At 40.7% G+C, this 23,548-nt stretch overlaps 1 protein-coding gene across 1 annotated transcript in view; it reads right to left on the reverse strand.

Annotated features, from left to right (window-relative positions):
• BMAL2 (basic helix-loop-helix ARNT like 2) overlaps positions 1–22,575 on the reverse strand; it is a 52,777-nt gene extending 30,202 nt beyond the window's left edge. Inside the window, exons 1-2 of the mRNA XM_087814746.1 lie at positions 22,518–22,575; positions 5,297–5,447 (exon numbers count right to left, since the gene is read on the reverse strand). Of these exons, the coding sequence (XP_087670872.1) occupies positions 5,297–5,447; positions 22,518–22,548 (182 nt within the window). The 5' untranslated portion in view covers positions 22,549–22,575. The remainder of the gene's footprint in view (positions 1–5,296; positions 5,448–22,517) is intronic.
• Between the last annotated feature and the right edge of the window lie 973 nt (positions 22,576–23,548).

The following is a 23,548-nucleotide window of genomic DNA, read 5'->3' on the forward strand; positions in this document are numbered from 1 at the left end:
GCCACGTCATCTCACATCCCCTCTGTCTTGCTCTTTACTAGGCTTAGAAAGTCCTCCCCTTCTATATTCTTGGAAAAATCCTACTCCTTCAAAACCCAGCTCAGGTATTATTCTTCTGGGAAGCTTTCTTTGACTACTGCACAATTAATCACTTCCCTCTCAGAGCCACCTCTGACCTTTTATGCCACTACTATATTTCATCAAGTCTAAGCCACCATCAATTGTAAGATGTACTATTATTTAATGCATTATAAGGAGAGGAAAATGCTGCCAATTTAACAGGAAAGTGCCACTGGTAAGACATTTTTCACAGATAACATGTAGGGGGATGTGTATCTTAGGTTCTCAGAATCAGGCTATTTAACTTTTCACATTTAACTGTAAACATTTGTCTGTTTCCCCTCCAACACTTGGGTCATGACAACTCCATAATTTCTATATAAGAAGAAATTAGGGGAGACAACCTGATGGGAAAGAAGGCAAGTAGGAGACCTGCCTTTATAGTCAGTTTAAATTACACGAAGGAAAATGTAATTTTTCTACATAGAAGTGGGGAGAAGCACTGATGGAGACAGAGGGAGTGAGCCTCCTTCCCCCCCGTTCCCCAACCATTCGCTCTGGGCGATGCCACTCCTGGAACAAAATATGTACTTTTGGGTAAACTGGATGGAATGCAGATTACATGTATGTCTGCATAAAACTTAGTTATCTGCTCATACTTTGGCATTTCATGAGCAATTTTTTAGATTAAAATTCTATGATTGAAAGAATGTTATAGTTACCTTCTTGCTAGAATGGTCACCTCTTCTTTCTACCAATATCACCCACCAGAATAGATAGTAGCAACAGACAGAGATGCCTGATTCTAGGAATGCACAGCAGAAGAAGGGGTGCTCCCTCTCAGAGCTAGGGTTCAGAGGGAGGTGAGAACAATGAATGATAATGGTGGAATCTAGAAAACTCAGAGGAAGGAGAAATAGCCATTGGGATTTTATTAAGGAAAGGCCTATTTACCCAAAAGGCTAATTTCTGCTTGATAATTTATCAGGACTCTGGCTCTTAATTCTGTATACTGTTACTGCCACTTCTAATCGTGTCAGTGTTTGGTAGAATTATATCAATAAAACACAATTAATGGAGAAAAAGCAAAGCTGAGATCTGGCCATGTTACCAGATATAAAAAAAAATTTTGTTGATATTGAAACAATTGACAAAAAGTTTATGAAAGTGGTTTCCTAATAATCAGACGTTTCTCATCAGTAATTCAGATTTGTTTACAACATGAATCAGCTTTTCTCCAGTGCTGAAAGAAAATAATAGTTTTTAATAAACAGCTACTCTAAGAAAAATTTAAAGCTACATAAGCCAAAATGTTATCCAAACAGATAGTAAAGAAAGGTAACAGGTAGCTGATCATCACAACTTCTCACAACTAACATGAGAAAAACCTAATATTCATGAATCCATTTTCTCGACATCACCTTTGGCTTTGGCTAACAGTTTCCATATGTGACCTTTTCAACCCACCATGGACCATCTCAACAGTTCGACGCACCTGAAGGACTTCATTTTTACTTTTCACCATCTTCCATTCTACAAAAAAGCTATCCAACTATATGAAACAGCTTTTCTATAATCCTTGAGAGGAATAAATGTGAGATTAAGTCCAATCAACCTAATTCCTATTAAGTCTTTAGTTATCAATGCTATCCTGAGCTCCTAATGACCTGAAATGATTTTTACTGTCTCCATGAGCTGTTCTCCTAACATGAGCTTGTTAGATGAGCTAACAAGCACATCATCCCTGCCAGGGTAACAAAAACTATGTTAACTGACAATAATTGGTGCCCTAGTTAAAAATTGTCCCATGCCAATATTAAGAATGTAATTGTAATAGAAATAAAGTTATTCTTTTTAAAATACCTGATGGCTTAACCAAAAATTTTATAATGGCATAATGAATATCACATTATCATTGAAACAGTGCAAGCTTTCCCTGGAAACTGCTTGTATTGCATTTTGAATGAAATGTGGGCCTGCTCCCTGGATCAACCACAGACAAATAAAATTGGAATAAAACATTCTCCAGATTTGCCACTTTTGCTACCTTCTTTCTGAAACTTTCTTCCGTTGGTTTCCGAGATACTACTCCCACTTTATGGCCAGGTCTTCTCACATTTTGGGTCAGATTCCCCTTCTCCCTTTATTGTGTTTAGGCCTGTGTACCCCCAGAATATATCCCCTTGCACACTGCTGGTGGGAATGTAAAATGGTAATAGCCACTGTGGAAAAGAGTTTGGTGGTTCCTCAAAAACTAAGCACAGAGTTACCATCTGACCCAGAGTTCTACTCCTAGGTGTATACCACCCCAAAGAATCGAAAGCAGGGACTCAGACACTTGCACACCACTGTCCACAGCAGCACCATTCACAATGGCCAAAAGGTGGAAACAACCCAAATGTCCACCAGCAGGTGAATGGAGAGACTAAATATGATATAAAACAAACAGTGGAATGTCATTCAACCATTAAAAAGAATGAAGTTCTGATACATGCTACAACAGATGAAACGTGAAAACATTAGGCTAAGTGAAATAAGCCAGTCACAAAAGGACAAATACTGTATAATTCCACTTACATGAAATGTCTCGAATAGGCAAATTCAGAGAACTAGAAAGTAGGCCAGAGGTTACCAGGGGCTGGGGGGAGGGGGTATGGAGAATTATTACACCGAGTTTCAGACTGAGATGATGACGGTTACGCAACATTAAGTATGACTAATGCCACTGAATTGTACACTTAAATGGTTAAAAAGGCAAATTGTATGTCATATATTTTACTACAATAAAAAAGTTTTTAAAGTATGAAGGCAAGCAATTTTAAGAAATGTAATCGGAAGAAAAGTTCTTATGCTTAAAATCCTTCCAGCTTTCTTACTGCAGTCAAGATAATTTCCAGATTCTTCTGTTCAGCAGAGCTTCAGGACCTAGTCCATGCTTATCCCTCACATCACATAGCTCACCCTTCTCCATGTGCGCCCTCCACTACTCTACTTGTTTCTCTATCAGCAGTGTGCTTTTCTACCTTGTGCTTCTATGCAGCTATTCCTTCTACCTAAAACATCTTCTCTACTCCTGCTCTGAATCGCACATTTCCATTATTCATTTAAAATGCAGCTTGCCTCAACATCTCCAGGAAGCTGTCCTTCATTCCTGATCCCAGTATTATTTAAATCCCCAACTTTCTTTGTTGCCATAATACCCAGGATCTCTATGGTGTGTAATAACTATTTGTATCTTTCCCATTTGTACAAGTTTCTTGTGTCTTATCTGTATCTTTCCCTCCTAGCCTACTAGGTGTCACACAGTAGGTACTCAATAAATGTTTAATGAATACATTCTATGGAATCTTCATCAATAACCTTTAAAAGAACTGGCTCTCCATTCAAAACCAACAGTGAAGAAAGGGTGAACATTCTTATACATTCTTCTTTGTTTATAATTATCCAATGCTCTGAGGCTCCATCAATAAAATCAACTTCATATCGACTGACTGGTTTTCATGCCTGAGTCTCTAGGAAAGATGCTACATAATTAGTACTTTGTAAAATCCATAAAGTACTTTGACATCCATCATTTCATTGCAATGGAAAATGGATGAAAGAAGGATTGGGGCAGAAAGAAGACAAACTGGGAGAGACAAGGAGCAATTGGGCAAGGGGTTTCTTCCCCCTGCCCTCTTCAGGCAGGAATTATGTTAAATGATAGCACAGGACTTGTCGCTGCCACTGGATGTTGCTGCTTCTATCCTTGTTGAAAGGAGGTAGTAAAAGGGATTCTGAGAAAGCTCTTCCACCACTTTTTCTGTCATAATTCCTGATCTGGAAGGAAAGATGCCTTCACTACCCAGGTCTTCTGGGAAACGGTCAGCCTGACTGTCTTCAAGTGCCAGAAGCACCCTACCCTGTCCAGATAGAGTAGAATGAAGGAGGTGCCACACCAACAACCTGGCAGGCCACCATGTAGAATGCTGGGCAAGCCACTTCACATTTCTGAGTCCTAGTTTCTTCACTTTCTAAAATCTGGGCAATGGCTAAATAATCTTGAGTGTTGTTTTCTGCCAGAAAACATCATTATCTGTCAGTACGTTGCATGGCTCTAAACTAATATTTGTCCTACCACTGACCCCATTTATTCCCCAAACCACTGTAGCGCCCCGACCATGCTGCCTACGTGACATGCTCTCACTTCAACAGCCACAAACTTATTTAGATGCTAAGAAAGTGCTCATGCTTCTAAAGAAAAATGAATAAAAAGGGCTACAGTCACTTCTAGCTCAGGGTAAGCAGGCACTACCAGTGATTTAAAACGTAAAACATCAAACTGTACTAGATAGACTGCCACTTGGTCATTTGCAGATACTTATGGTCGTTCACACTCGTGAAGAAGACTATAGACAAGTGAAAACAGTAGATAATCTTCAAGTCATTGATATGTGGCTTGGGAAGCGCATTGGTTCTTACATTTGAATAACTGATTCTGCTGTCTTTCAAACTGAAGCTAAATTATAAAGTATATCGGGAAGAACCAAGATAAAAAGAGCTAGGATGTTTCATTATGTCTTCATCTTGTCCCTACTCAGAATGGAGAACTATCATCAGGTTTCACCTTTATTTAAAGTCCCAGCCTAAAATGAATCGCTCTAGATTGTTATACTTATTCTGTCCTATTATTTTCACCATATAAACCCAGCTTGGAGAGGTCATTAAAGGATAGTTGGGGCTGCAAGTAGCATTAGGCAACAACAAGGAGACAGTAAGTATTCTCAATGCTGATTTTATTATCTATTTGGCTTAATAAATATGGAAAGTTAAGAGTTTTATATGATTAAACTGGCCACAGGTAACCAAGGGTTAGTTATTATATCAATGATGAGTAAGGTGAGAAGCAAACTGGTCATTGTTATTTTTAAGCCAAACATGCGGGGAGACGTTCTCATGGTTTAGTATTTCAATGAGGAAGACAAATCTCCCGCTGCGACCATAAACATAAAGCAAATTAACCTTAGGTTGCTATGTCTTTCAGGCTCCAGTTGACCCTCCTGGATGCCTATCAACCTTCAGAGTTGGACAGAAAAGTACCAGGTCAGTCTAGACAGAGGTGGCAGCTGGATGGATAAATAATTGCCCTTATCCAAGTGTTACCATGTAATTAAACATAATCATTTAAAAGGTAATCTTTTTCCTTTTTTGCCTAGAGTCAAAGATTTAATGGGCCAAAAGGAACAAATTCACTTACTGGGATGGATCTGAATCACTTCCTTTTCGTTTTCTTGGAAACTCTGTCATGTGTGGGCTGAAGGATCCAATAGCTGTTGGTTTCGTCCATGAGCTCATATGATTGGAAACCATGGGAGCAATGAACTGGTTGTCTTCTATCAACACTTCACCTGTGAGAGATAAAAAGATCAAGCACAGTAAGATATCTAATTTTAAACTAACTTTTACTTCATATATATATATATATCCATATCACACGTCTGAAATGGTTTTTCTATCTTAAAAATATCAACTAAATAACAAATAACTTAGAAAGAATAACTATGTACATTCAAGTATTAGAAATGTATTTGTTAGTCCATATTTTAAAGTGTTTTTTTTCAATCTAATTGTTAAAAAAGTGAATACTGTGGAAAACACACAAAAAAAGTAGAAAGGAAGGGGGATACCAATTTTCACAAACCAATGGTTACTATTTAGAGATATTTCCTTTCAGAATTTCCAAATAGTTATCATTAGTTGAAATCATCATATATATTTTGCTTTTATTTACCAATCACTGTGATAATTTTACAGTATTATGACAAATTCTTTACAAATTCTTCTAATGGCTGCATAATATACCATCATGTAGATGTGCACAGCTTCTTAATGAGTCTTCTATTGATAGGATTTATGTTTTTATTTTTTCACCATCACAAACATGTACTGTGGTACAAAAAGCTTCTTATCTTCTGATCATTTCTTTTGAAGCATCCCAGAAATGACTTAACAACGTCAAGGAACAAGAACATGTTAAACTCTGAATTAATAAATATGACAGTAAAATCTTTTTTGTCTTAAGTGTGGTTTCTTACATGTTTTATGAAATATAAAAATCAGAATCACTAAACTAAACATAATCTATAGCCCAAATGTGAGCCTCCTTCTCATACTAAAATGCATGTAGAAAGTTTAAACTCATTTGTACCTTGTAATATAGATTGAAAATATATAAGCAATATTTATAAGGAGAGTGCAATCCATCTACAATAGCAGGAGAGTTTTAACATACCTCTATCAGTAACTGAGAGCTTGAGCATTCAGAAATAATGAGATAGAAGATCTAATCCACACAATGCACAAGCTTGATATAATAAACATATAGAGACCATTATGCCTGGCAACTTCAAAATCCAGCGTTGTTTTAGAGTCCCATGAAGCATTTATAAAAATCGACAATATATTGCACCAAAAACAAAGTAAATCTCAACAATTTCAAAAGACTTATATACATATTTTAAAACATTTTCTGACTATAGTGTAATTATTAGATAGCAGTAATAAAAAGATAACTAGAAAAAACCCTGTACCTTAGGAAATAAAGAAATACACAAATAACTCATGGTACAAGAAAGAATTCAATGCAAAATTATAAAATATTTGGAACTAAATAATAAAAATATCACACATGAAAATGTTTAGACACAGTGAAAGCACTATTTAGAGGAAATGTTTAACCAAAAAAAAAAAAAAAAAAAAAAGTTGAAATTTAATGAGCTAATAATTTAAGAAATAAGAAACAGATGAGTAAAACAAATTCAAATAATTAGAAGAAAGGAAATCATTAGAATACTATAATAATAAATAGAATACAAGTGAGTATAGGTCAAAAAAAGCTCAACATATGGCAAGGTTTTTCACGAGAAAAAGCAAGAGGGCATAAACGAATAAAGATAGGAATAAACATGAGTCACAATTTTAGATGCTTTAGAAATTTAAAAGATAATAAAATTTCATGAACAATATTATTCTAAAGATTTGAAAATAATGAAAAAATTCCCAGAGAATTTTAACTAACAAAACAGAAGCAAAAATAAACGGCTCAGTTGGTTAGAGCCTCTTCTTAATAAGCTAAGGTTGTGAGTTTGATCTCCAGTCAGGGCACATACAAGAAGCAACCAATGAATGCACAAATAATGGGCAAATCGAGGTTTCTTCCTCTCCTCTCACTAAAAACCAATTTTAAAAATAAAAATAAAAAGCTGAATATTCCTACATTCTTTCTTGCACAAACTATTCCAATGTATAGAAAAAGTATAGAATGCCTTGGCCCCCAACTCTTTTTTATATAATTTTGATATTAAAACCTGACAATGGCAGTTCAATAAATGAAAACTATGGACCTATCTCACTCATGAATATTGATACGAAAATCTTAACAAAATATCAGCAAACAAAATTCATACATGTATAAAAAGAATAGCCCATCATGACCAAGATAATTTTATCCCAGAAATGCAAGTCTGGCTTAATATTAGTAAATCAATGGATATAATTTACCACAATAACAAATTAATGGGAAAATATGATTATATCAACACAGAGATATTCTTGAAGAATTTTGAAAGCATTCTCTTTGCAATCAGAAATAAGAACACCTTTTACCATTACCGCCTTTCAGTACTATTTTAGAACACCCGCCAGTGGAATAAGGGAAGAAAAAATATAAAAATTGGAAAGGAAGAAAATAATTTATTTTGCTATTATTGGGAAATGACATTATTGAGTATGTAGAAAACCCAAATAACCAAGAGGTAAATTATTAAAATCAGAGAGTAGAACAAGTTGGCTGTATGTAAAATCAACTGCTTTCTGTTCACCAGTAACAAGAAATAGCAAAATGACATTTAAAAAAGATACAATTTATAATAACCTCAAAAAATACAGAGTACCGAAAGAATAAATCTTTAATAAAAAGATATATATAGAAAGGTATATAATCTATAAGATCTTTATGGAGAAAGTTATAAAAATATTATTTAAAATATTTTAAAAGATCCCAATCAATGCATCCAAATCCATGTTTATGGATTGGAGGCCTCAATATCATAAAGATGTCAATTCTCCTAAAATAGATGTGCAATTCCTGCCAAAGTGAGCATTTTTTTTCCTGGTGGAACTCCACAAGCTGAATATAAAATGCATATGGAAGTACAATGGGTCATGACAAGGCAAGGAAAACATTGGAGGACTTTCCTTATTAGATATCAAGACATTGTAAGACAGTATGGTATTGGCAATATCCAATGGGGAATGGACAGACCAAAGGTAAAGAAATATAGATCCTAGACATATGTATATGGAAATCTGCTAAATGTCAGAGGTGAAATTCCAGATCAATGTGAAGAAACCAGCTTTTTAATAACTGGTCCTTGTCCCACTGGTTTTCTCTATGGAAAAGAATAAAACTGACCCCCCTACCTTATACCAAATATAAACCAATTCCAGTTGAATGGAAGCCCTAAATGTGAAGGGCAAAAATATAATAGAAAAGACTCTAAAGGAGTGAGAATATGTCTGTTATTGGTGTAGAGAGAATTTCCCAAAACATAAAAAGTTAAAGCAATAGAGGAAAAGATTGATCGATTTGACCTCCTTAAAATTAAGTTAATGTTGATCAAAAGGCACTGTAAAGAGAATGAAACTAGTAGTCAGATATTTGTTACATGTGTAAACAACAAAAGGCTAATATCTAGACCATACAAACAATGCCTTTGCACTAAAAAGGCCAGCAACCCAATAGAAACCTCAAAAAAAGTTTTTAATGTGCACTTCAAAAAAGAAATTACAACTCTCAACACACAAATGAAAATATACCCAATCTCATTACTAATTCAGGAAAATCCAAAGTAAACTATAGTGATACTCCTACATACCCATCCAATAGCTACAATTCAAGACTGATGATACCAAATGTGAGGGTGTGGAGGAATGGAACGCTCATGCTTTGTGGGTGGGAATGTAAGTCGCTACAACCACTTTGGAAACCATTTTGCATTACCTAAGAAAGCTGAACACATGCAAACAACATTTTTCAGAATTCCATTGCTAGGTACATGGAGAAACTCTTACTGCATCTTAGAAGACATTTATAAGAAATGCATTAACAGGACTGCTTATCATTGAACAACAAAAATTAGAACCTGAAAAAACTGGAAATTAATTTCCAGCAACAGATGGATAAATTGTTATCCGCTGAATAGAAGACTAACAGCAATAAAAATGAATGAAGTACTGATATTAACATGAATGAATCTCAAAATAATGGTGGGCAGTAAAGTCACAGCCAAAAGCACAGCATGTTATAAAATTGTTTTTAAGTTAAATTGGTAAAACTGATCAATGTTTTTTTAGCAATATCTACATAGATTTCCACACTATACAGAAAAGCAAGGGAACAGTTAACGCAAAAGTCAGAATTCTCACCCAGCCAGCGTGGCTCAGTGGTTGAGTGTCGACCTATGAACCAGGAGGTGGCGGTTTGATTCCCGGTCAGTGCACATGCCCAGGTTGAGGGCCCAGGTTGCCAGGTGTGCAGGAGGCAGCCGATCAATGTCTCTCTCATCATTGATGTTTCTCTCTCTCCCTTCCTCTTTCTGAAATCAATAAAAACATACTTTAAAAAAACCCTCAGAGGGATAAAGAAAACCATGAGGGATACACAGGGATAAATAATGAGTTCATGCTCTACTTCTTAGCCTGGCTGCAAGTTCACAGATAACTGTTTTGTTTTTATTCTTTAAACAGCACACAAAATTTTTACAGTCTTCTGTAGGGATAATAGGTCGCACAATAAAGCAGTAAGAATAATTTTACCAATGACTGGCGGCTACTTGGGAATTAACTTTCTATTAATGATATCCAAAGACTTCTAAATGGGACCTATCTGGAATCACCAAATACCGCATGAGATTCATTCTGGTCCCAACTCCTAGACTCCATTCTATCTAATAGATTTTGAATGGCAGAACACCATCTGTCTCCACAGAAAAATGGGAATTTCTTATTGATAGCAATTCAATAGGAAAAATTCACTAGCATTGAACCATAGCACACTCTGGCATATAAAATACCAGACCCCTCCAACCCCTCCAGCACACATTCATGCAAGGACACTCTTTCCCCGACAGAAGTTCAAAACAGAAATAAAATGAAGATTTTCTTTTCTGCCTCTCATTTTAGGGGGCATGATCTCCACATGTTTCAATCCTATTTCCTTATTAACCTTTAAAATGTAAAATGGACTATCTGCAGGCAGGCAGAATAATATTTTCACAAAATCAAAATCTGAGGCTCTAAAGGTCTTTATGTTCACTAACCAGTGAAGTATTGCCCCATAATTAGCTATGTTCCCTCAAGTCTAGCTATGTCAGTACAAGTGTGTTCAAAACAGAGCTTTCTGTAAATAAAAGGAAAATACGGGTTAGTGGAACTAACTAGTTCTGGATGAAAGGATCTATTCTTTGGAAACAATCCAACCTTCATGGAGTGGATTTGTTTGCTAGAAGGTGACTCATAATTTAAAGAGTAAAGATTTCATTTTTGAGGTAAAGCTGGTATATAACACTTTACTAGTTTCAGGTGTATAAAGATTTTATTTTTTAACCTTCCAGTTTACTTTCAGCCTCCACATAATACTTATTTAGAAGATGAGACCATGTGTTAGAAATTGAAACTTAGCTCTGCTTTTATATAACTCATTTTGGAGGTTATAATTTCATATTTTGATACTGTCTTTCGTTGCCAAATTGGGTCACTTCCCAATGACGAATGTAATATATGTTATTTAACACTCAGTGAAATAATTCCGAATTCAGATTGGACAAGGATACTGTCTGTGACTGTTTCTGCAAAGGAAGTCTGTGGTTTCATTTTAGATGAGATTAGCATCAAATCTTGCTCCACTGGGTGTGCATCTCCCTGGCGATGGTAATCGACCTCCAATATTTTAAAGGTCTACCATTTAGTATCAACTCCTCAAGGGCAGAAATAAACCATGAGAAATAAGCAGCTGTTTAGCAGTCAGAAGGAGGGGAGACCAAGTAGCTACTTGATTTAGGTTCATAATTGCAAAGGGGTTCAAATTTAGAGTTTGAAATTATGTTTGAAACATATACAACATACACACCTGCACACACATTCACAGAAGTGCAATGCAAGGATGGAAAAATACATTTTTCTTTTTTTCCCTTAAATATTTCTTTACTGATTTCAGAGAGAGGAAGTGAGGGGGAGAGATAGAAACATCAATGATGAATCATTGAACAGCTGCCTCCTGCACGCCTCCCACTGGGGATCGAGCCCCCAACCAGGGCATGTGCTCTGACCGGGAATTGAACAGAAATCTCCTGGATCATAAGTCAATGCTCAACCGCTGAGCCATGCCAGCTGGGTGGAAAAATACATTTTTCATACAACTTAAAAAGTCTTCTCCCATTACCTACTTTCATTGCCAGTACTGAGCTATATGCTAAAATTTACATAAAATTTAAATTATCCTCCGAGTAACTGTTAAAAACAATTCGTTCAACATAAGCATTTAAGTTACTTTCTTAAAATATGAAAGTAGTCTTTGCTTCTTAACTTTTGAGAGTTCCTGCCCAGAAAAATCCTTTTAGTCTGGTCTACCCACTGCAAATTGTTGTTTTTTTGGACAAGTCACTTAACACATCCAAGACTGTTTCTTTAAGATAGTAATTTCTTGCAAACCCCATTTGTTTGTGTTGGGAATCAAATAAAATAATGTATTTGAAAACCAAAAATTTAGTGATGGTAAGTAACTATAGTCCAGCAAAAATGAGTCCACTGTCGATGAGCCACTGTAGATGCCTAAGACACTGAGTTACATGAGGAAAGCAAAAGGTTGACCCAAGGGATGAGACAAGAATGGTTAGAAGGGACTCAACCACTCAGCACATGGGAAAACTGAACTGGTTTGGGCTGCAGAAAGTAGTAAGACTATGGACAAAGCAAGGATTGTCAGAGAGCGTCAGGGATTAAGCTGTGCTCCCTGCAATAATGGCTGCTGGGCCTCATGGCCTTAAATGAGCCAGAAGGGATCTGGTTACCTATATGACACATTCTTCCTACTAAGTAAGGAGGGACCAGGTATTTCCCAGGCTTGCCCAATGCAAAGCCACATGTATCTCAGAGTATGAATGAGGTAAGATGAGGTTTGCTCATATCACTCCCACCAGACATGTGCTAACGATGGCCTTAGAATGAGCAGGTGCCGGGACCTCCTGCACAGTCTAGACCAAGGCGCTCCATGTCTGCTCTCGAGGGCATGGCATTCAGGGTGGAACACAAACCAACTGTACGGATGTCAATGAGAGAAGCTGGACATAGAAAGATAGGAAGTTTATGACTTCGAAACTTCAGAATGAACTCAAAAACCAGCTAGTTCTCCAGTTCGCAGCACAATTAGGTAGAAAGGAGATGGTAGGAAAAGAGCCAGTCTATTTCCCTATTGAGACAGTCACCTGGTGAGTGAAACTTACCAACTGTGGTCCTATAATGTCCTGCACATCACTCCATCGGTACTTGTTCTTCAGGCCATTATGAAGCAGACACTGTGCTACAGGGGCTGGGGATACGACAGTGACCACAGAGGCTGCTCCTTCATGGAACTTAAAATCTAAGAGAGCCACCTGTGCACTCTGGAGTTCCAGGTATTAACCAACGGCTTGAGCACTGCTGGTGGCGCAGTGAAATGGAGGGGAAGAGCCAAATTATTGGGAAATGGTATAATTTACTCATATCAGTGAATAAAATCTAGTAGATAATGTTGAAGTGTTGAGGTTATATGGCCCACTCACATGCCTGAGTGAGTCAATGCCAAGGAGGATATCCCTATAGACAATAACAGTTCTCAAGTTCACTCATGTGTGCACACACTGCTTCTCATCTGATGGGGTGGGAAACGGGAAGATTTTCTTCGTTGATTTATTCATTACTTGACTCAACTATAATTAAGTATTGCCTTTTAAATATCTGCTTGGATCTGGGGAAAAAAACAACAACTAGTTTTGCCCTTAAAGATAAAAATTCCTATAAAATATTTAGTGAAAATCCTAAAAAGTATCTGGTTTTTATCAATGCCACTGGAGAAAGGAGCCCTCTCACTAGCATTTAGCAAGCGAGGGTGTGGGGGCACTTTTGGGGGAGGGAATTGCAGTACTTCTCTGATACAATGAGGAAAGCTATAAACATAGTATGTCTAAATTTAAGACATTTATTTCAAAGTTGGAGAGTAGTGAGGCATTTTAAGTTTCCATTATAGCCTTGAGGAAGAGACTTCAGGCAAGAATACCAGTTAGGAAGCCAACCACTGCTGTAAACCAGAATGACCAGGAAGGAGAGTGGCAACAACGGCAGTTAAGTCACTCCTGTGGATGAGGCCACGGCCACTACTGCTGTGGCCCACCACCACTGCCACCAATAAAACAATCTTTTACTGAATCCTCACATGCCAGCACTATACCCTTTACATACCTTATTTTATACAGTATTCACAATGACCCTATGGTGGTGGCTTAGCATATGAGGAAACAGGTCAGAGAATGAAGTACTTGCTGTGATGGTCTTTTTGCTGTGGCTCAGCTACAGTCCTCACTCAGTCAAACACTAATCTAACTGGTGTTGTGCCGGTATTTTGTAGATGTGATTAAAGTCCACAATCAGTTGACCTTAATAAGGGAGAGTCTAGATAATATCCTAGATAATCTGGGTGGACCTGAGCTAATTAATTGACAGGCCTTAAAAACAGAGCAGAGGCTTCCCTGAAGAAGAAACTCCACCAGTGGACAGACTCTTCAGCCTATGCCCAAGAGTGCCAGCCTGGGTTTCCAGACAGCCTGCCCTGTGGATTCCAGTATTGCCGGGCCTGTCTCCACACTTGCATAAGTCAATTCCTCACAATAAATCTCTTAGTATACAGATCTCCTACTGGTTCTGCTCTCCCAGTTGAACTCTGACTGACAGACATGCCAAAGATCACACAATCATTAGGCGAAGGAGCTCAGTCTCTCAAAGCCTAAAGTAGGCCAGTATGCCAAACTCCCTCCCTGCAGAAGTTCAACTGTAAACAACAGCACTTCACAGAAAGGCACCACATCCAAATGCCTAAGCGCAAGCATTGAGGAAAAATTAAAAGCATAAAAGCTCTGGAGGCTAGTCTGCCTGAGTTCAAATCCTGGTTCTGCTACTTACTCTGCAACCTTTACCTTGGGCAATGTACTTAAACGCTCTGTGTCTCAATTTCCTCACCTGAAATGTGAAAAAATAATAGCATCTACTTGATAGAGTTTCTGAGGATTCGGTGAATTATACCATGTAAAGCATTGAGACACCTGCTCATTGTAAATACTCAGTAAAGGTTAAGGATTACTAAGTATGTAGCAGAACCAAATGGTGAGAATGATCCATGCTAAGCCTCTGAAATGGGCAAAGGGGAAGTGGAAACACCCACGATGACTATAAGGAAGTCAGAGTCATGGGAAAGCAGTGGTGATGCGGAATGTAACCAGAGAGATAGAAGAACTGAAGAATGCTTCCCTGATGAGGAATATTCACAGAAGGCCAGTGTCCCATGGGCATTACAACCTAATCCAAGGATGGGCCGGAGCAAGAAGCAGCAGTACATCAGAATTCCAGTTCCATGTTGAAACAGGTAAGTCTCTAACTTGTTCCGGCCCTGACTGATCCTCATGCATAAAAAGAATGCAGGGTGTAGTGATTTCAACATCAGGTTTCCCCAAAAAGCACAAAATCACATTTAGATTTGGATGGTCTACACCGACGTTACTCATGACCCAATACTAGTCTTGCCGCTAGTGAGTAAACAGAACACGCGATGTAGGCAAATATCAAGATTAACATTCGTCAGGCATAGCTGGATATGCCAAATTCAACACAGAACCTATAAAAGGTACAATGGTTCCTAACATCTAAGGTGTCAACAAAATGAGAGACCTTCTGTTTAATTTTGAGATAAAAAATTCATCAGTGTTCATAAAAAACATGTTTGTATCTCTTCACTGAATAGCAATTATTCTAGATAGAAGAAAAGACTGTTTAAAAAGTGAAGTGGGGCACACTGACACTGCAAGGCAAATGTGAAAGTTCTACAAACTGAGATATGAGTTTTAAAAGTAATAAAACCCAAAGTGACAATTATGACTTTATACTATCTAGGCATAACATGCCATCATTACAATAATGATCAGAATCTAAATCTGCTTTCAGGCTCTTCCCAAATAGCTAATAAAAAATTATTTTTCAACCTCTTGATAAATAACTTGCCCTAGAGGCCTTCTACAATTTGGGCTTTGAATCTGACCATCCCTCTAAGGTCAAGCTGCTTTGCTTATGACCACGTGTCCCAGACTGGGTAGCTATCATTATTATCGGAAAAAAACAATAAGCCAAAAGTGCTAGTTGAACTCAAGTTGAAAACTAAAGAAAAGGAGGATTATCTTCAAGAAGCCACCAGCACCAGGATGCATGGACAACTGGGTTTGGTCTCTCTTTTCTAGGTCACTGTTGCCTGGGTGAGTCACTGTCAAAGGGAGAGCCTAACTAGAATGCAATAGTGTTTGTAGCCATGGTAATGTAAGCATAGCCTACCTCTGGGTACCACCTAACTCAGAAAGGAAATCCAATTCTCCAACCAGGCAGCTGAGGAGAGAAATAAAAGTAGAGCTGGAGACTGTGTTCAATATTTCAATTAAACTTTTCTCTAGAACTCTGACAAAATAATTTTTTTAATATGTTCTTACTGATTTCAGAGAGAGGAAGAAAGAGAGATAGAAACATCAATGATGAGAGAGAGTCACTGATGGGCTGCCTTCTGCATGCCCCCCACTGGGGATCGAGCTTGCAACCAGGCATTGATTCCCTGACCAGGAATCAAACCATGACCTCCTGGTTCATGGGTCAACATTCAACCACTGAGCCATGCCGGCCAGGCTGAGAAAATAATTATTAATCTTCATAATCTTTTATTCATTTGAACATCTATTGATATCTATTTTATAAAGTGTTCAATTTCAATCCTATTGTATACTGATCTATCCTTTAAAATCTGTATTTCTGTAAAACATGCATGGCTTTGGTACTATCTAGGCTCAACTATAATCTAACCTTATGTTCTCCTCTCCCAAGAAAAAAAATGAAGAGGTATTTTGATGTACACAGAGCCTTCACTTTTAAGTAACTTCTAAGCCAGAGATTCTCTGTATCGGGATCAAAATAAGAAGAGCATCTTCTGATGTTATCACACATAAGTGTTTCCATGAGTGCTCTTTTCACATTTAGGGCACTGAATCCTTTGGGTTTATGCACCTTCACTAGGTGTTTGTATTGGAAGTCAAGGCTGGGAGTATTTTCCAGCTTTGTCCCACAGAGGTGCACAGGCAGGTCTGAGAGCACACCTGGAGCATGTGTCCACATGGAGGGTACATCAGTGACAAGGACAGAGGAACAACACAGGTCATTTTGTTGAATAGATGTTGGAAGTCTAACATCTATTAGACTTCCTAACAGACTGTAATGGGAATAAATGAAATAGGCTTATGATGCTTGTCCGAAGCAAGAGTGCAGAATAGATTTAAAGATATAAACAGCTACATTTTCAGGGAAGAAGATGAAAGAGAGAAAGAATAGGTCCAGATCAACTTGGAGTGAAGGATAAGATTTAATAGCCAATCACCTGGTAGCAACCAGGACCAGTTTTTTTCCTTCTGATCAGAAATATGCCACAATTAGCCTTTCAAGGTGATGCAAAAGCTCTGTTGCTGACCAAGGACCAAACAGAAGATGCCTGTATCTTTCCTTTCAGAGAGCAGACAAAATCCAGACTTCTGTCAACTGTGTAGCATCACAGAGGTGGGAGGGGAAGCCTCCCAGCACTAACAAAGCAACTTCAGCAGTCAATCCTTTTCCACTTTTCCTAGCCAGAACCAAAACAACACATCAGTTCTTCCAAGGACACCACTGATGATCTTCTATTTCCATGCCTAACCTCTGCCCTGAAAGAAATCCTCTTCGCTGCCTCCCCAAGAGTTATCTATCCATCAATGCTAAAGTTGGCACCTTCTCTGAAAGCCTTCTTTGAGTCCCTCTCTCATGAACTAGAAATAATTTCTCCCAACTCCAGCTGGGAAGGCTCCAGCAGGTAACTTCCAGAAGTTAAACTATAGATTTTAATAGGTTCTACCTTGTAATGCAAATATTTTGGCTGCTTTTCACCGAGCCTAATACACTTTATAAGCTCTTTAACAGTTTTCTTGCTTTATCTGTTTCTCCATCTCTGTTCACCTAGTACAGTAGTAAGTATGCATTTAATGGATACTTCATGAACGAACCAGCCCTGTCCACACCTCAAACCAGCCATCATTCATTTAAAATCAACATACCTTTATTAGGTACTTAATAGGGGCAAGGAGTTGGAGACTGTAAAGATATGAACCAACCCTGCTCTTCTAGAAACATGCAATCTTCTAGGAACAAGGGTGGAGCTAAGAAGCCCACCTTAAATAACGTGTGGCAAGCCGCACAGGTGTTACCATAATAGGCAGTCGCTAGCACACACGTGTGAGAACAGGAGGGGAGAATCATTTCCAAGGCGGAAAGAAGTTCTGGGAAGGTTTCACAGAAGGGGGAAAATCATTTGTTGAAGATCAAATTTCACTAAATAGTTTGTAATCATCTCATTTAATTTCAACTTAACCCTCCAAGTTAGGTATTTTCTTACTCCCATTTTATAGACAAGGAAATTGGGGCTCAGAGAAGATAAATAATTTGGCCAAGGTCGAATAGTTAGTAAATAATCAAACTGGCAATCACACTCCCAGTGGCCTGGTTCCAAAGTTCAGGCTGACTGATGTTCCTACACCAGATCTGCCCCCCTCCTCCCCTCCCCTCCCCTCCTCCACAAGCAGAGAAAAAGGGTGACAGCCTTCAAGACTAAGATGGACTTCTACAGGCCTGTCTGGAAGGAGGGCAGGGGCACTGCAGATTGCCAACAGCCTGGAGATGGGAAAGTTTAAACCATATGGGGAAAGGCAGATTCCCTTACAAAACCAAGTATAGGGCACATAAGTGGAGAGGTTTTGGAAGAGAAAGCAAGTGGGTAATGGTTCACTTTCCCTGAGATATGTTTGGAATGTGTATGGTAACGTCATTTCTTACCTACATAAGAAAATTAATATTTTAAGTAAAACATGTTGAATGTATTTAAAATAACTGTTTTATGACAATAATCTTGATCCTCAATTACAAACATCCAATAATGCAAATTCTTTGTTTTTATCTCTCCGTGAATATGTTATCTAGAGATTTAAACCATAAGATTAAAGACTAGAGAAACTAAATACCAATAATTTACTTAGATAAATGATAAATGTCCTATCATGCCAACTGATACAACTATTTTCAAATGAGAATTTTGATATTATATTACTGGACTGACTTAAATCTTTTAAGAAGTTAAAAAATATTTTAAGTTTAAAAATCCGGGGTGTGGTTTGGTGCCAGGTGGGTACTGGAAATATCAGGGGGAACACTTTGTAAAGCATATAATTGTCTAACCTCTATGCTGTATACCTGAAACTAATACAAAATAATATTGAATGTAAACTGTAACTGAAAAAGAACTGGGTATGGGATAAATAAAATATTACAGCCTAAAGTGATATAATATAAATAGTAATGTGTTAGGGACCAGTAAATGTAATTTCATCCAAATAATAGAATAAAACAGGGTATGGGGGGGGTGCATAACTGTTTCACTAATCATCAGTAAATATCCAGAAATACTAGTTGCTACCACAGAAAACACCTTTCACCTGTGGTCCCAGCTGCACCAAGAGTTTAAATTGTAGGTTCTTCGAAGTTCTCACGGCGGCATGCAGCCACTGGGAAGGAGGGAGGCCCTGGGCAAGGCAAGGAGTGCAGAAGGGCTGGGATTTTCAAGGGAGCCATGCCAGTTAGCAGACTTGCAAAAACCAAGACAAGAAATCACTGCCCCGAGATGTCTCAGGTACACTTGTCTCTTGTAGGGCACCTGGCTCACTGAGCCCTGACAATGCTGATGACAGTGCAGATGTTGACTAATGACCCAGATCCCAGGCACCCGAGTAAGTCAGTTCTCACAGTGGAAAACCGGAGGTCTTCAACTAAACGGCAAAGCTGAAATGAGGGCTACCAGAATGAAATGTTATTACCTGATTTATAACTTCCCAAAGATTATGTAAAGGGAGAGATTTCGAAAGGACGTTATAACCGCTGTTCACAGCACAGTAAGAAATCTTGCATTTTAGAACCAGTGAGTCTTTCCACAAGGAAAGAAGTGAAATCACTAAACTTGCTAAAGTGCTAATAATTCAGCTTTCCCTATATATTTTAAACATGCAATCTGATTTTTGTTCCTGGAGTCAAACTTTGATGGGGTGGCAGTCCCTCCCTTCTCTCACCTCCATCCCTCCTCATCCCTCTTCCCCTTCCCCCCTTTTCCCCAGTGCTCCTTTTCTTACACTCATTTTCCTACCCCTTCCCTCCTCCCTCTCTCTTCCCCCTCCATTCTCCTCTAGCTCTCCACTCCTTTCTCTCCATCTCCTGCCCTCACTCTCTCCTCCTCTCTCTTTACTCCACCCCTCTCCTCCCCCTTCTCTCCTATCCTCTCTCTCCCCTCCCCTCCCCTGGAAACATGTGAAAAGCCATTTTAGCCCTTCCTGGTTTATCCTGAGTAATACAATCCTGGCTGAAACTTTGCCTAAGGAGTCAGCCCAGGAACAGGAGCTTATGCAAAGCTGACTGGAACATGACTCTTAATTTCTGAGTCACATAAATGAACTTAAGCAACTATAATGGCAGAATGAAACCTCACAAGAGCTGGGTGCAATAACATCACAGGTAAGAACATGGGATGGGATGGGAAGGGAAGGACAGAAAACGGCCCCACAGATGCCCTGACCCAAGACCATCTCAGTCTGGAAAGTGTTCTGCTTCCCCAAGACTGCCTTCTCCGGAACTCCACGGATTCTGGAATTATTTACCAGGGCTCCACTCACTTGGCAGCTTGCTTAATCTTGGTGTTTACCATAAGCCTGTCAGAAAAAAGTGAGCAGGCAATTATGTTCAGCACCAGCTGATTTCTGGTGGCCAATTTTAAAAGGGTTTCTTCCCCAATGCCAATTTCAGATTTTTATTTTAATGAGGGTCTTAATGTCAAACTGCCTAGGAAAAAGGAAAATGCAGGGATGGTGTGTACGGAAAACATGGCCCTGGATTCTGATATAGAGACCTGTCTTGTTTTGTTTTTCCCTTCAGGGACCGGGAACTTGCAACATTTTTTTCACCCTCTTTAGCTAAAGGGTGTCTGGAAGCGAGCACGTGGCTCATTAGCACCACCCAGTGAGACAGGAAAGAAAGGAAAGAGGCATGGGCAGTGGCCACAGACTGGAACTCCACTTCTGACACTTTCTGGCTCTGTAACTGTGGGCCAGCCTCAGTTGTCTCATCTCACCCGTGAAATGGGGATAATAATGCCACCTACATCACAGGGCTGCTGTGAGACTAAGGAAGGTATTTCTTATGAAATGCCTGGTGTATAATAGGACCCCAATAAAAATACTGGCCCTCCCAGCCCCCACTGAAACTGCTACTTTTGCCTAAGAAGGATTAATTTTGATCATTCCCAAGTTCATATTTGGTATTCAGATAAATAGCAACCAACTACTTGTCCAAAATATTGTCTAAGTCCATAAGACATATCTGGTGAAAGCCACCTTTTGAATCAGTAGGCACATTTTCAGGTTTAGTTTTTTCAGTAAAGCTCAAATATTATTTCAATTTAGCTAATTTTAACTTGTGTGGGACAACACTTTCTTAACCGACCAGATAAGATGAATTAATTTCACAAAGCAAACTGGAGCTGTAAATATATGGTGTCCCCCAAAAAGGTATGCACACTCATTTCTGTAGATTCTTTTAAATTTTGAAAATGAACTATATGTTAATAAACTCTGACTTTATAATCATTCAATGTGTATACATTTTTTTGAGACATCCTGTATATATTAAGCTAACTATATTAAGCTAACATTTATGGAGCACTATTTTCCAAGTATTGGGCTAAGCACTTTATATGTATTTAAATGCATTAATATTTTATTTTAACAACCCTATACAACAAGGGATATAATTATCCCCATTGGGGATATAGTTATATAAATATATCCCCAAATGGGGATATCCCCATTTGCAGATGAAGAAATTAAGGCCAAGGGTAAATAACCTGAGTGACACTGTAAAGGGCAGAGCTCAGTCACAGCCAAGAGCAGAGAGGATGCCCCAGCTTAACACTATACAAACTGCACTTTTCAAAACAGTGCTTACTCGCGTCTTTGTGTCATCCAGAGAGACTTCAAATATTCAAATGAAAGAATTCTGGCAATCTCCCCATGATCCAAATTCCCACAACTTTATTAGGTTTTCAAAGACACCTCACTGCTGTATTTCAGGCAATCTAAACTCACCACCATGTTCCAAAAGGAAAGTGGAGATTTAATCAACTGCTTCCCTGAACTTCTCTCTGCTAGTCTTCCTTTAGTTATTTCTGCTTCCCTTTGTCTTCAACAGATATTTTATAATCGTCCCACAATTGAGAGCAGTCCCAGGGAAGAGCCCAGACAATGCTGCCCGTGAATACTAGAGAGAGGAAAAAGACACAGCAGCGCTTCCAACTCGATCCACAAAACCTCCACAGAAGTATGAACTAATTCCCCCGACGGCTCCCTAAGGCGGTGAAGGGAAAGGCCAGGAGCCGCGTCCCGCTTGGGCCGGGCCGTGGGAAACGCGCAGAGCCGACCCCGCGCGCCCACCTGCCCACCTCCCCGCCCCGAGGAGGAGCAGGTTTTGAGGCGGGAAATGGAAGTATTTCCAGTTCCGAGGGGGCGGGCTCGCAGAACCCGAGCTCCTTCAGTGCCTAACGACAACAACTTTTATGCAAAAGAAAGATGAATCGACCAAGTCCGCGCAGCAGCCCCTGCAGACGGCGAGGTGGGCGCCCCGGGGCCGGCGGCTCGCAGTCCCCGGGCGGAGGGTCCCTCGCCAACTCACCTTCGCCGAAAGGTCCGGCCCGGGGCGAAGAAACCGGGCTGCGGGCGAACCGAAAGCCGGCACCGACCGCGGCGTCACTCCCCGCCGCCCGCTCCCTGGGAGTGCACGCGGGGCGCCGCCCCGCACTTGTGCCCCGAGGGACGACCTTGGCTCCGTAGCCAGCAGGAGGCAATGGCTGGCCGGAGAGGGAGCTTCCAGCAAAGAGCGCCCACCTGGCGGCGCCCCGCTGGCCCCCACGCCCGGCCGGGGGCGCCCCCCGCGCGTCCCCACCTGGCGGCGCGGGCCCGCAACCTCACCTCTCGCCGCAGCCTCCTCGTCCGCCGCCATCGCGGGCGCCTTTGGGCGGGCTCCGCAGCCCCTGGGCTGACTGCATGGAGAGCCCGGAGCCCGCTCCGCGCCGGCCCCGGTGGCGACCGGGAGGGGGGCCTCGGGCGCCCGCGCGGCTCCGCCAGGTGCCGGGACGGCCGCCTCTGCAGCCCCCGGGCGCGCGGCCAGCGCGGACGAGCCGCCCGCCGGCCGGGGCTACGGAGCATGCGGGCTGGGGCTCGCCCGCCCGCCCGGCAGTCTGGGCGCCGCGGGCGCGGGCTGGAGAGCGAGACCCGGCTCGGGGCGGAGTCACAGCGGGCACCTCCCGCCGACCCCGCGGCTGGAGGCAAAGTGCGGCGCCCGGCTGGCGAGGTCGCTCCCGGCGCCTTTCTGGAAACCCGCCCGTTGGAAACAGGTTTCCACGACCACTGTGAGATGCGTCGCCCGAGCGCGCCGAAGGGGGAGCCGTTTCCCTTGGGGAGAAGGCGAAGGATGCGCGGAGACCACCGCACCCGGAGGAGCGCGGCGCGCGGCGGGCGCCGGGGGAGCCGCCCCCTGCGCTTTTCTGCCTGCGAAAGACGGGCTTCGCTGCAGAGACGGGGGTGTAGTGACTAGGACGCCGCTGGAGATCCCGAAACGGTTCAGGATCAAGAAGCAAGACCCTCTGAGGATCCCTTTGACGGCCTTCATTCATCCTGCGCCCACAACGCTGGTTGGCCCCCCCGCGGGTCCCTACCCCGGCTCCTTGGTTACAGTTGGTCTAGTGGAGGTAGCGGAGGAAAGGAATGTCGGCGGAAACGCCGAAGCTTTGCCCCCACCAGCCTAAATCTACTCATTCACTTCCCCGGACTCTATGATAGCGTCTTCATTACCTGCTGTGTGTCCCGAGAGCTCCTTAGGGCCTGCACCTGGGTGCGGAGGTTGGACACGCGTTTCCGGGCAGAAGTAGACGGGAGGAAACTGTTGCAGCCTCAAATGGGGGCTGGGATGACGCGCTGCCAGGGATGGAAGTGCTAAACAC

The sequence above is a fragment of the Miniopterus natalensis genome, chromosome 2, assembly GCF_054644295.1.
Source record: "Miniopterus natalensis isolate mMinNat1 chromosome 2, mMinNat1.hap1, whole genome shotgun sequence".
Classification (NCBI taxonomy): domain Eukaryota; kingdom Metazoa; phylum Chordata; class Mammalia; order Chiroptera; family Miniopteridae; genus Miniopterus; species Miniopterus natalensis.